Source organism: Coturnix japonica, chromosome Z (assembly GCF_001577835.2).
Source record: "Coturnix japonica isolate 7356 chromosome Z, Coturnix japonica 2.1, whole genome shotgun sequence".
Classification (NCBI taxonomy): Eukaryota; Metazoa; Chordata; class Aves; order Galliformes; family Phasianidae; genus Coturnix; species Coturnix japonica.
The window spans coordinates 37,999,760-38,012,321 of NC_029547.1; the positions used below are offsets into that span (position 1 = coordinate 37,999,760).

Here is a 12,562-nt window from a genome sequence, read left to right on the forward strand (position 1 = left end):
CACAGCATGAGGTCAAGAAGAATCCAATGTCTCTGCCATTCCTACTTCCCATTCTTTGTCCACATGTAAAAGACAGCTCTCTTCACAACATGATAAGAGTTTTGCCTGTCAACAATGACCTTTAATATTTTACTTACTACATGTCTGTTTGGCTAAATTAAGCAGACTCAGCCAAGCCACATCTTGCTTTCCGGTATCTCAGTTCTCATTGTTACATTATCTGCCAATCCAAAGTACTCATTTATCAACACTCTTCCAGCTCCAAAATACTGGTTGTGCAGTCAAACACGCAAATAACACACACACACACACACACACACAAAAAAAAAAAAAGCTATGAGGAGGACCACCCTGCTCTCATGGCACAAAACACTATTTACATTGCAATCCTTGACTGTGTAATACATCTGGCATTTTTGGGCAGGATTCCTGAGCTAGGGGCCAGAAGCCCTTAAGCAATGATTTAAGGGGGGTGAAAAAAAATCATACAACTTGACTTAACACTGCTCATTTCTAGCTTGTTGCACTTAAATGACTGAAAAGCAGAAATGCATCAGACAGGTAAACAGGAGAAGGTTGTTTCTTTTAATTTATCTTAGTGTTAGTAAATTACAGTTTAAAAGCTGAGTTCCATCTTCAGATACACATGCATGTATAACAATGCACACATACCTTAAAAATACTAACTTTTTCTTGCTCATAAGCTCTCCAGAAATGCTTTAAATACACAATGATCACTTGTACATTTAAAGCTGAAATTAAATTCTGTACAATTCTCTAAAAGAGCAGCACCTTTGCAGAAGAAGTTGGGTTATGAAACTGCTCATAAATATAAATTTTCACAAAACCAAGCAAGTTAAACCCAAGATATCCATTCAAAAAGCCAGAATTAAAATTTTCCATATGCCAAAATGTATATACAGTCAGCAGTTCCTATGAAGGACATTTATTTCAGAAAACATTTGTCTGCCAAATTCTGGATGTTTATAGCAACTGAGGAGATGCTGAAAGAAGTAAAAGGAAAAAATAACAGCAAATAAATTGTTTTTATGGATATAAAACTTTCCTATCAAAGAAAAAAAAAATCTAACTTTATCCTAAGATGAAAAATTAAAGATATTTTAAAATTCTGAAATCAAACTTATTTCTTGCAATTCCACTCCATGCATTTTTAGTGCAGCGAAAAATGGGCATGATTATCCCAACTCAACACTGCTAGATAAAAATAAGCTATGTTACATAGCTTATTTGCATCCCACTAATGATTTAGCATGCTGTAATAGCACAGATCATGCAAAATACAAGCAGAACATTTTCCTGATCCAAAGGCACTAACATAAACTGGATGCTAAGCTTATCAATGCAGAAATCATGCTCCAAAGTGCTGAGTATTCTGCAGTGTGGCACCATCTCCGGAATCTGCTACTCAAGTAAATCAACAGCAGAAACTCACACAGGCCCTGTAAGTATTAGTGAAAGTTTTGTACCTTTATCTTTCTGAACCTGACACTTCTTACTATAGAAGAACCATTTAGCCATAAAAAAGTTTTACTGGTTTCTGCAGGTTTTTCTAAGTAGAATTACTAACAAGTACAAGCAAAATACAAACTCCTGCATTGTACAAGACACATGTCAGAGAAATAAAGGGAACCAGAGCATACTGAAGATAAGTGCGAATAGCTGGGAAAAAAATAACTGCACGATAGACACAAAGAAGAACTAACTTTAAGCAGTGTACCCCTGCTCCTGTTGAACTCCAAAAAGAGTAGCAAAAACCATGTATATCCATACCATCATATGTAGAGAGAAGTAACACTGTGCAGAGAAATGCCTGACAAGGGACAGCCCTGTGATGTCTATAATCAAAACACTATTTCAACCAATCAAAAAATTCTTAGCAAGCAAGCCGTGGGGCAGAAAACTTTACAAGTGCAGCTTAACTTAGATGATCATAGGTTGAAGTGTGTTTTTCACTATATAAGTAAAATACGAAAAGGGTTACAAATGCCCAAGTGTCAAAATGAGAACATATTCTGTTAGGCACCAAAGGAAAGCAGTTGTAACACATTAAAACTAGCATTCTAGTGGACACAGCTCCAGCAGGTCACAAGGAGGTCAGCTTTGAAGGAGAAATACAAATGAAATCTAAACACGGTATTGTGGAAACCAGATAAATCTCCCATAGCTTTACCCAGCCAGCACTAATCTAGACATCAGCTGTGGTGTGTAATCTAAACAAAGAGATTGGTCATTTCATACATCTGGAAGTTGTCATTCTTTGGAGTCTCCTAACAATTACATGTAACTGAAACATCCACTTTTGTGTAACAGCACTTACAATTGTGTGGTCAAGAACCACTATGTGCATACACTATGTAACATTACTACTTTCTGGGGAGTACACAAATATTTAATAACAGGGCTCTGATCACCTCTTCTCACCTTAAAAACAAAACAAAACAAACCACCAGACGTACACACAGAAAAAAACAAAGAACATGAAAACAGATGAGAATCGGGGTCAGGTGATGGATTTTCCTTAGTGCATTCCCTGTTGAAAGCAAGCTTTAGTACCCATAGCTCTTTCACTTCACCATCTGAACCCAGCATCCTGAAAAACAATGAGAAAGGAAGGTCTGTTCTCCACAAAAAACAAACAAAAAACAAAGCAAAGAAAACAATGACAGTCTATTTAGCAGGTAATGAAAGGTAGTTATAGGCCATCATACCATTCACCCATACCAATACTTCAAGGTAGGTTTACATGAGCTTTGAGAAAAAACTGCCTACTGTAGGGATAGTCAAACAGTAGAACAGGCTCATCAGTGTTCAAGCAGTATTTAGACAATGTCTTCAAAAACACACCTTAACTTCTGGCTGGCCCTGAAGAGTTCAGGCAGTTGGTCCTGATCTATGTAGGTCCTTTCCGAATGTACTGTTCTGTTCTACAGTATCTCTGCAGTGCACCACAGCTAGAGCAGCAGACCCTCCCATGACTGATCCTGCTCTATTGCTTACCTACATTCCCCTTGTTCCATCTCAGTTGCAGTGGCAAGGTGGACAACATGAAAACCTGCTTTCAACTATTCTGTTTCATTTTAACATTTCTGCATGGAAATCACCAACCTCTCTAGAACTACAGAAATGCCTCTCACCCTATTCATTATCCACAAAATCACAGGGTGCAAAAAGTCACTCAAAGCTCAAGAGGAAGCAAGTGAGGAACCATGCAAGTGAGGAACTGCACTGTTCAAATAAGAATCTCAATAAAGAATTGAATGGATTCTTCCAAACAAGGATCAACAGTGCACATTCTGGTATTCATATTAGCTCCAGCCTGTTAAGTTTGGAAAGAATAACAATGATGCATTTTCTAGAGTTCTGAGTGAACTAAATGCCTCTGAAGTCTGAAAGGAGAAATATGACCTTGCAGTACAACCTAGGTGGTTTCCAAGATCTACAGAAGAAGGCTCTCTTGCACTTCCCCTAAGAGGTTGAGCAGGAGCCCTCTGTTAGTTCCCTAGGGCTTCATAACAACACCGAATAAATGTCTGGCTATGCCAAGGTCATCCCAGCATCTGTCAGTGTGTTCACTGAGTTCAGGATTTTTCCCCCTCACTTTCTCAACAGTGCAAGAATGGTCACGTGCAATACCTTCACTAAAACAAATGAATTCTAAACAGTGTATCTGGCTTGTTTTTGATTGTGACGTATGAACTTTCCAGCCACGCGCACCAGTACTGAGCAGTGAGTGACACCGACAGTAGTCAAGATGGAACCTGACAGAGAGCCTTCAGTGATTTTTATTTCAATAGCAGATGTTTTAAAGACAACAATCATACTACCATGTAAATAAAACCTTCAAATGTCTTTTTTCAACACATCTCAATTCACAAAAACACAGAGAGTTCACTCCACAGTAATATAATACCCACTGTCCTAAAGTATTTATTTGAAAACATCACATACAGCTTAAATACTAGAATTTGGTGTTTATCTTCAAAACAGGAGTATGGATCAAAGAACAATTCCATTTTGGCCAGTAAACTTCCAAAAAGGCATACTGCCTATTCTACTGTTCTTTAGCTGTCATATGGAAACACCACTGCTGTTTTCGCTTTTGAGAAATCATACAGTACAATCACAAAACCATTAAGTTTCATCATTGTGCCTCAGAGATCATCTAGTCCAATGTCAGCCCACCAGCACCATGTCCACTGTGACTCTCAGTGCCACATCCACACGGTTCTTGAACATCACCAGGGATGGTGAGTCCAGCACCTCACAGGGCAGCCTCTTCCAACACCTCATCACTCCTGAGAAGAAATGTTTCCCAATACCTAAAATGAACTTCCCCTAGCACACCTCTCATCCTGTTGCTAGTTACCTGAGAGAAGAGGCTGACACCCACCTCACTACAATTAAAACATAATAGTTGGCTTGGAAATTTCCAATTAAATATCTTTTACTGAACCCTTACACACCCTAAGTGACATACAACACTACGCAACATAATTCAGAGATAAGTAATCTCTTATGTCACACAGTCCATATGAAACAAATGGATTTGGTGGTGTGACAAGAAACAAATCCCCAGACTTACACATAGCCAACCAAAATCCTGCCTAAATTCACAGTGAAGTAACTGCTGCAGTTACAATAAAGCAAGTACATCTAAACAGCACTTCTCTGCTGCTGGAAATGAGAGTACATGTATAAAGAAGAAATGAATTACAGTTGACTGGGTCAATTCCTGCTTACTACATTAAAGCAAACGTTACTTCAGACCACTAACATAAACTTAGTCTCCTTGAAACAACAAATTCTCAAGAATCCATTCCTCTATTACTACTACTTGTTTCTCCAGATAATCCTAGTCTAAAGTTAACTGATGCCTGAGGAAGAACTTGAGAATAACTTTCTTCTCCACCTGCTTTTGGTTTTGCTGGGTTAAACAAACAGACAACCCATAGGACTACTCTGGTTCCTTTATCACTTGCACACTTTCCTCTTCTTCATCTAATTCTTAAATTCCATGCATAGACTACTGTATTTTAAGACACAAAAAAGTGTGGTTTTCCCCTTCAGAGTGAAAGAAAACAATTGTATGCATAGTTCAAAATTTCACTTAAATGTCTGTTTTAGACATCTGGTGATAACTCACAATTACCATACACTTTATTTCAAGCATCAGTGCTGAAACCTCCCCATGACCACTACAGCATTTGTTTTTCCCTGCAGACTGTAAGTTTTCCTATGTCTGCCTGTACCACCCAATCTCTTGCTTCCAACTGGCTGAAAGAAGCAGCACTGCATGTTAGACCTTGGTTAGATTTGCAAAGAGGGCTAACACCATAGAGGAAAAGATTTTACTGAGCTACAGCAAACATAAAATAAAAACTACACAAAGCAAGAAAGGAAGGAAAGAACACCATAAGCTTTGACCTCTCAGAGAAGGAAAAGGAATTTAAAAAGCAAGAAAAAAATCCCAAGACAGTGGTGATATGAAATGAAATATCCAGGAACAACATGAGAGTATCTCTCCCTGTTGGAGCTGTTCCAATCACTGTCATTCAAGATACCCAGAAGCAAAATTTCAGTCTCAACAAAATCTTCACAGGAGTTACAAAACTACCTTCTTTCAGAAGCAGATGCTGTGAATTTACATGTGTGACTGCTGTTTGCGCACCAAGGTCTGAGACTTCTTATTAAAGTGGTAGCAGAAAACATAACCAGTTATGGGCATGATTTCTTTTCTATCCAGCACACTTCCTTGTTATGAATGGGTGTTTCTAAAACCACCTCTGTATCAATCAAAATTCAGTCTCAAAGGAAATCAAGGTAAAGCCCTTTTTGTTCTCTCAAGGGTGTATGATGTATAAAGATGCTAAACAGTTTCTGCAACTTATGTGTGGACACCCACACACAGCAGTTCAACCAAAGCTGAAGGACTGTAGCTAACAGAATTGGCATTTAAAAGCCAGTCTAGGATTAGTTTGCTAAAGAAACTAAAAAAAGCATCATACAACAGCATCAGGGATGACAGACCCACCCAGTCAAGGGTGCCAGAAACAGATTACATGACGGGATCATAAATTCAGAGTATACTGTGGGACACACAGTAACAAATGAGCTGCTCTGTACAGAATTCCCAGAGCAGAATTGAGTTTTTAAAAATAAAACAAAGTAAAATAAAGTTACTCTACAACACTTAGTGCCAAGAAAGAATTTCAGCGGAAAGCTGAAATCCTGATACTTTGGTATCAGGATGCTCAAAGAAGGCCAAGAGTGTTGGCAGAAATTCTTAAAGACAACTACAACAAGAAAACTGAAATAAATAATGTTTTGGAGATCTATGTGGCTGTTTCTATTTGAAAGTTTGCCTACAAGGTGGGTTCCTGAACTACTTATGTAAATATACCAGCCATAATAGTTTCAGGCCCTGACTACTAAGCACTTATCTTGGAATGCAGATGGTCTTAAAACTCGTTCAAGTTTCACTTTACTGTTTTTAATTGTGCTGTAGTTTTAAAGCAACCATTTATTTCTAGCAAACTTCAGTGCCTCATTACATTCCAACCTGCATAGTATTCAGAAACACACCATATAGAATCAGTCTCTTTATGAAAATACTAACAGTAACAGCTGTTAAAACAAACAAACAAACAAACAATCTTCAGTAGCAATTCAAAACTCCTTTCATGGTAATTATTATTTGAAGTGTATTTCAAATTATGCACAATATTTGGCCGACATTACCCATTTCATTCAAACTCTTGGTAAACAAAAGGTAAAGGCAATACTGAAGTGGCTATTTTTAGTAAAAAGTGCAATTAAGCCACTGCTCCTGTTAAAAGAAAAACTGATCTAAGGGCTCCCTTAGTACAATAACTTCCAGGGGGAGTAATCCAACCATAAGCTCAGGTGTGAGGACCTTGCATCCTGAGCTCAGAAAATTGAGTTTAATCATTGCTATCCACTCCAATGGAAGAGTGTTTTTCATATCACCTCCCTCTGTACCTTCTCCATTTCAAATTCTCAGTATGTACTTCTGTCTGCAATTTAGATGCAGAAACATTTAATTGCCATTCATTAGGCCTATTTGTATAATACCCTTTTTCATGACCAGAACAGTTATAAAATCTCCACAACTTAGCAAGACTTCTTGTGTTGGTGGTCACACAGTGCTAGAACAGGAAGCCTGTAAGCTAAATTAAATGCAGAATGCCTTACGTCAATTATAATAAGCTTGTGTGCAGTTGAGAAATGCAAGGGTTTCTAAACTTTACTTGAAGTTTTAATATTCATATTATTTAATTCTGACATGAAAACTAAACTCAAATTACACAGATCAACTTTGTACAACCAGCTGCCTAATGAGTATACTTTAGCCATAAGAACCTCAGAAATAAATTTCAGCTCATTTTTATACAATGAACTTCCTTCTCTCAATCCTGAAAATATTGATGATATGAGTGCACTAACTGAACTAAGTGGCAACTATGCAGAACATATTTCTTCATTGACAACTGCACTTTTGCTGCTGGGTCAATCACATAGATGCTGCCAGAAAGCAGGTTTTTTGCTATTGGGAAAATCGGACAGCATTAAGATGGGATTGTCCTTCCTCATAACAGAACCCAAAGCACACCACAAGGAAGCACATTGGATGGGACTGTGATCAAGCAGTATCTACCAAACACTTAAATGAAAGAAGAGGCAAAAAGAATATGACCAAATAAAAATAAATTAAAAAAAAAAAAAAAAAAGTTGATTGCAATGTAATGAGGGCTCACAGGACCCAGTGACTAGCACAACCCCCAGCAGAGGCTCTGGCAGTACCTGCTGTTGCTGTTCCTCAGAGCAGGAGCCTTGCCATACTCTGGGTTCTTGCTCTACTTTACCAAAAAGAAATTTCATCAATTATACACCATTTCCCAAAACAGAAAACTGGCCGTGGGTCCAGACCATGCACTTGGGTCTGGCCCCACCGTGGATGTCAGGTCAGGGATGGAGTCCAGCCCTGCACACCATCACTCATCCACGGGCTGCACAGACCACCTCCAAAACAGCACTTGGCTGTATCTGGCTCAGTGCAGGGCTCTTCTACACACACAGAGCTCTATTTAGTAACGATTATTTATGCAGCTCTCCACATTAACTTTTATAAGCCAAATTCTGCTGCGAGCAACTTTTACACACACCCAGCGCAGCCGGGGCAGCCAGCAGGCTCCGCCTGCCGTTACCTCAGACCTGCCAGGAGGAACCTGATGCTAAGTCAACAGCATTCCCCAGAAAAGAGACACGGCAGCGCGGGCCGGCCTCTGCACGGGTCACCACGGCTCCACGTCCTGACAAGTGGCACCAAACCGGGATCAAGGAGATATGCCTCAGGGCTGCGTCCTTTTTTTTTTTTTTTTTTCCCCTCTCTACTTTCAGTTTTGCTAGTTTTGTTTTTGTTTTGTTGCTAGTGTTATAGTTCTTGTTATTGTTTTACCTTGAGACCGCCGCTCTCCCCCATAGCTGAATGCTGTCCAAGCTCCGGACCACACACAGCCACCCGCACAGCGCTCCTCGAACCCACCCCCTCCCCCCGCCGCGGGCGCACGCACTCCCAAGATGGCGGAGGGGAGCTGACGCCTGCGCGGGCCGTCTCTCGGCCGCAGAGACGCGGCAGCCCCGGCGTCCGCCGCCCTGCTGCACGCAAGGGAAACCCGCAACCCTCCGCGCGGCTCCCTGTCCCGCGGTGCGCCCGCACGACGGGGGCAACCCGCCTCCCACCCTCCCCCCGCGGCGGGCGAGTTAGTGGTACGCGCCGCCCGGGGCCAACGCACTCCGCCCCAACCGCCGCGCGCTGCCCGCTCAGCCTTCAGCCCCGCGCACGGCGGTGAGAAGGGACGGAACGGGGAGGTACAGGGGGACCCGCACTCACCTTCCACCCACAGCTCCTCCACGTTGGTCTCCAGGTTGGCCGCCCGTAGTCCCACCGCGAACGCGCCGAATATCAGCAGGCCGACCACCAGGAACTTGCCGCAGTTTTTCTGAATGTAGCAGCCCAGATTAAAGAGCAGTCTCTGAAACTTCGCCCGCAGCCACAGCGGCGCTCTCCTCCCGGTAGCTCTCCCCTGCAAGGCAAGCGCGGATCAGTCAGCGATGGGCCCCACGGGTAGGGGGCCCCAGGCCCTCATCTTTCGCTCCGCGGCCCTGACTTGGCGCTGCCGTGGGGCGTGCGAGCCCCTAGCCCTGCGGAGTCACGGCTGGAGGCCCGGCTCAGCGCAGGGTGCCAGGGGCAGCGCCGTGTAGCTGCGCTCAGCTCCGCTTTCCGCCAGCTGCAGCCGCGTGCCGGGACCCACGTGGTGGGCAACGCCACGGGATCAGGAGCGGCTCGTTGCCAGTGTGTGAGCTATTAGGCAGCGGAGTGGCTATCCGCGCGTTACGGTGTTTGTGAAGGGAAGAGGGCAGCCACATGGGTTTATTTTTCCATTTCCCTCCGTACAAAGCCCGGCGAGCCGCTCCCGGAACGCAGCGCGCCCCGAATAGCATCCTGTGAGCGCAGCCGGGGCCGGCTAGTCGGCCCGGTGGGTGCCCCCGCCCGCAGGGGGAGAACGCTACGGGCTGTCTCCGCCTGGGGACCCCACTGCGGGGCAGTCGCGCTTCGGCCCCACAAAGCACCACTGTGCTAGGGGCCGGCCGCTAGCTCTCTGCCTGGGGACTGCGATAGCGAACCGCGGGGTCGGAGTGGAGGGGAAAAGGCCGTAGGGGCCCGCCCGATGCAGACACGGCGGGACGGGGCAAAGGAGGGAACTCTCCCGCACTGAAGAGTCACAGCCGTCCCTCTCTTTTTTTCCCAGCATTTTATTGGTGGCCGCTGCGCTCCCATCTCCTCCTTCCACCCCCGCGAGAAAACACACCACCCCCTCCCCCGCCGCCAAACGCAGCGCCAGCGCCGAGCTCCGGAAAAAGAGGGAGAGTGAAAGCACCTTTGCGATCTGCTCCAGGGCGAACGCCGCGTCGCAGTAGCTCGGCCGCTGCAGATACTCCCGGTCGAGCGCCGCGGCGCGCCGGGTCCCTCCGCTCCGCCGCCGCCGGCCGCTGGTACTCCTTGCCGCCCGAACGGGGTGGCCGCCGCCGCCCGCAGTGCTGCTGCCGCTCTCCGGCTCCGAGGCGTCAGCGGCCGAGGCCATGTTGCCGCCGCCGCTGCGGGCGGGACAAGGGAGCTGCGGCCGCGGCGGGGCCCGGGGGTCCAGGAGAGCGCCGGTGGCCCGTGGGGCGCGACGGGGCGCGACGGGGGCGCGGGGGGCTGGCGACGCTGCGGGCCGCGGGCTGCTGCTGCGGGGGCTGCGGAGGCTGCTGCGGCGCGGCCGCCTCACGCGGGGCGCGGGGCGGCGGCTGCCGCCGCGGCCGCTCCGGCCGAGTCGCTCCCCGCGCCTCCCATTGCCACATCGCACCCCGAGGTGACGGCGACCGCTCCCCGCGCCCAGCGGGCGCGACCCCCGACGCCCCCCGGCTGCGGCCGCGCTGTCCTCTGCTCCCGTGGAAATCGCCGCCTCCTCCTTTCTCCTTCTCCTGAGGCCGCCGCTGCCTCCGAGAAGCCGCTGTCCGCGGCGGCGCTCAGCGTTGGTGGCGCGGCGGCTGCACGGCGGGCCCCGGCTGCTGCTGCTGCTGCTGCGCTGCCCGGCCGCGCTGCACCATCCTGCCTCAGCGGCGGGCAGCTCCTCGCGGGCCGCCGGGCCCGCGGCGCTCCGTGCTCGACCCCGCGGCAGCGGCGGGCGGGCAGCTGCCTGGTGCTCTCCCCCGGCGTGTGCGCGGCAGCGGCGAGCTGCAGCCCCTCGGCTCCAGAGATGAGATGAAGAAGAAAAAAAGGACTCTCTCCATTTGGATAAAGAGGAGGAGGGGTGGAAAGGGGGGGGGGGGGGGGGGGGGGGGGGGGGGGGGGGGGGGGGGGGGGGAGGGGGGGGGGGGGGGGGGGGAAAAAAAAAAAAAAAAAAAAAAAAAAAAAAAAAAAAAAAAAAAGCGGAGAGCCCGCCCCTGGGGCTGTCAGATGGCTTGGGTTTCTGCGAGGTGATTGGCTCGGGAAGGGCAGAAATTACTCAGCAAACATGACTATTATTAGCTGCTTAGCAACAGCTCACCAAAGTAGAGAGACCACCCAGGCAGTCAACCCTTGTGTGTGCATCTCCTGCTTCAGGGGGAGCCTTAAAGAGATCCAGCCTCCTTTGTATGCAATACTTCCATTAAGGAATGCTTCTTCCCCCCCCCCATTTTTTTTTCCGTTTTCTTTTCATGAACGTTTTTTCTTCCCCCCCCCTCCCCCTTTTTGTTTTCCTGGTCCAGGATGCTGCAGATCAATGCACGCAGAGAACTTTCTTGCCACCAACACAGAGAAATATGGTTTTCTTTTAAAGAAGGGAGGGGGAGCGGTGGAAGTAGCATTAAACGATTTCTAAAGCCCTTAAAAGAAAATCCTTTTAGAGGCACCTTGGCCTCGAGCTACAACAAATGCTGGGAGGTCCGTGCCGGATTCCCAGGCTCGCAGCAATAATGACAGGGCGGTGGATGCTGCGGTGGAAAGTGCCAGATTCTTCTGCCTCCCTCTCTCTTTTAACTAAAGAGGAGACGTTGTTCCCTGCGAGAGAACCGCTCCATCCAGCTAGGAAAACACAATGAGAACTGAGCGCTTGCAGGAGTCAGAGCTTCACAGCAGCCGTCTGCTCTGACTTATGGCTCATTCTTTCACTGAAACCATCCGAAAGCGACTTTTAGTATGTTTTTAGTATAAAACTCCACGAAATGCCACCTTCCTGATCCCACTGAGCACTGCTCCAACTATATGTGATTGTTTACTTTTTTGGCACCGCTTTTCCCCATCTCTGTTCATTGAGGATCAGTCATGAACTACGGCTGCCCTCACCCCTCCCGCGGCGGGCCCGGGGCTGTGGGGCACCCCTAGGGCACTCACAGATGGGGGCGGGGGGGGGGGGTCACATACACACACACAAAAGAAAAGGGGAAAAAAAAAAAAAGGAAAAAAGAAATTAAAAAGAAAAAGGCATGGGGGACTAGACGCAGAGGTGGGCTGAGATTTCTCCTGCTGTGCCTGCCCTGCCCCACGGCCACGAGAGATTGGGACAGCTATGGGCACTGCGCCCGCGCAGAGCTCCTTCCGCAGAGCCCCATCCACGGGGCTGTCGGCAGGAGATGCCTTTCCCTTCGCCCTCCTCCCCCTCCGTTTTTCCCACAGATCCCCGGGAGGAGAATCCGCGTGGGGTTGTGCCACGGGGAGCTGCTGCCCGCACTCCGACACTACATGTGTGCGTGCACAAACGCGGAAGGAAGAAGCCCGAAAAAGCGCCGAGGCGGCGGACTGTCACCCTCGGGAGGCCGACAACACAATTGGGTCCCCGCGGCCGCTCCCAACGCTGGTTTCGGCTGCGCCGCTCGCTGTGGGGTCGGGGCAGTGCGAGACGGGCGAGGCGCCGGGCTACGGCCCCACAATAGTCCCGGGCACCGCGAGCGCCAGGGTCCGGCCTGGGGACTCGGGTTTAACAGGCGCTATCCTAAT

General features: G+C 47.5%; 1 protein-coding gene across 3 annotated transcripts in view; it reads right to left on the minus strand.

Moving 5' to 3' along the window:
• Positions 1 to 10,308, minus strand: part of PTCH1 (patched 1) — a 66,443-nt gene extending 56,135 nt beyond the window's left edge. The window contains exons 1-2 of one of the 3 annotated variants that reach the window (XM_015849306.2): positions 9,981 to 10,300; positions 8,498 to 9,125 (exon numbers count right to left, since the gene is read on the minus strand). In XM_015849306.2, the coding sequence (XP_015704792.1) occupies positions 8,498 to 9,125; positions 9,981 to 10,184 (832 nt within the window). In that variant the 5' untranslated portion in view covers positions 10,185 to 10,300. Of the gene's footprint in view, positions 1 to 8,497; positions 9,126 to 9,980 lie in introns of all 3 variants that reach the window. The other 2 variants (XM_015849307.2, XM_032441271.1) reach the window with 2 other exon arrangements.
• Positions 10,309 to 12,562: the final 2,254 nt, after the last annotated feature.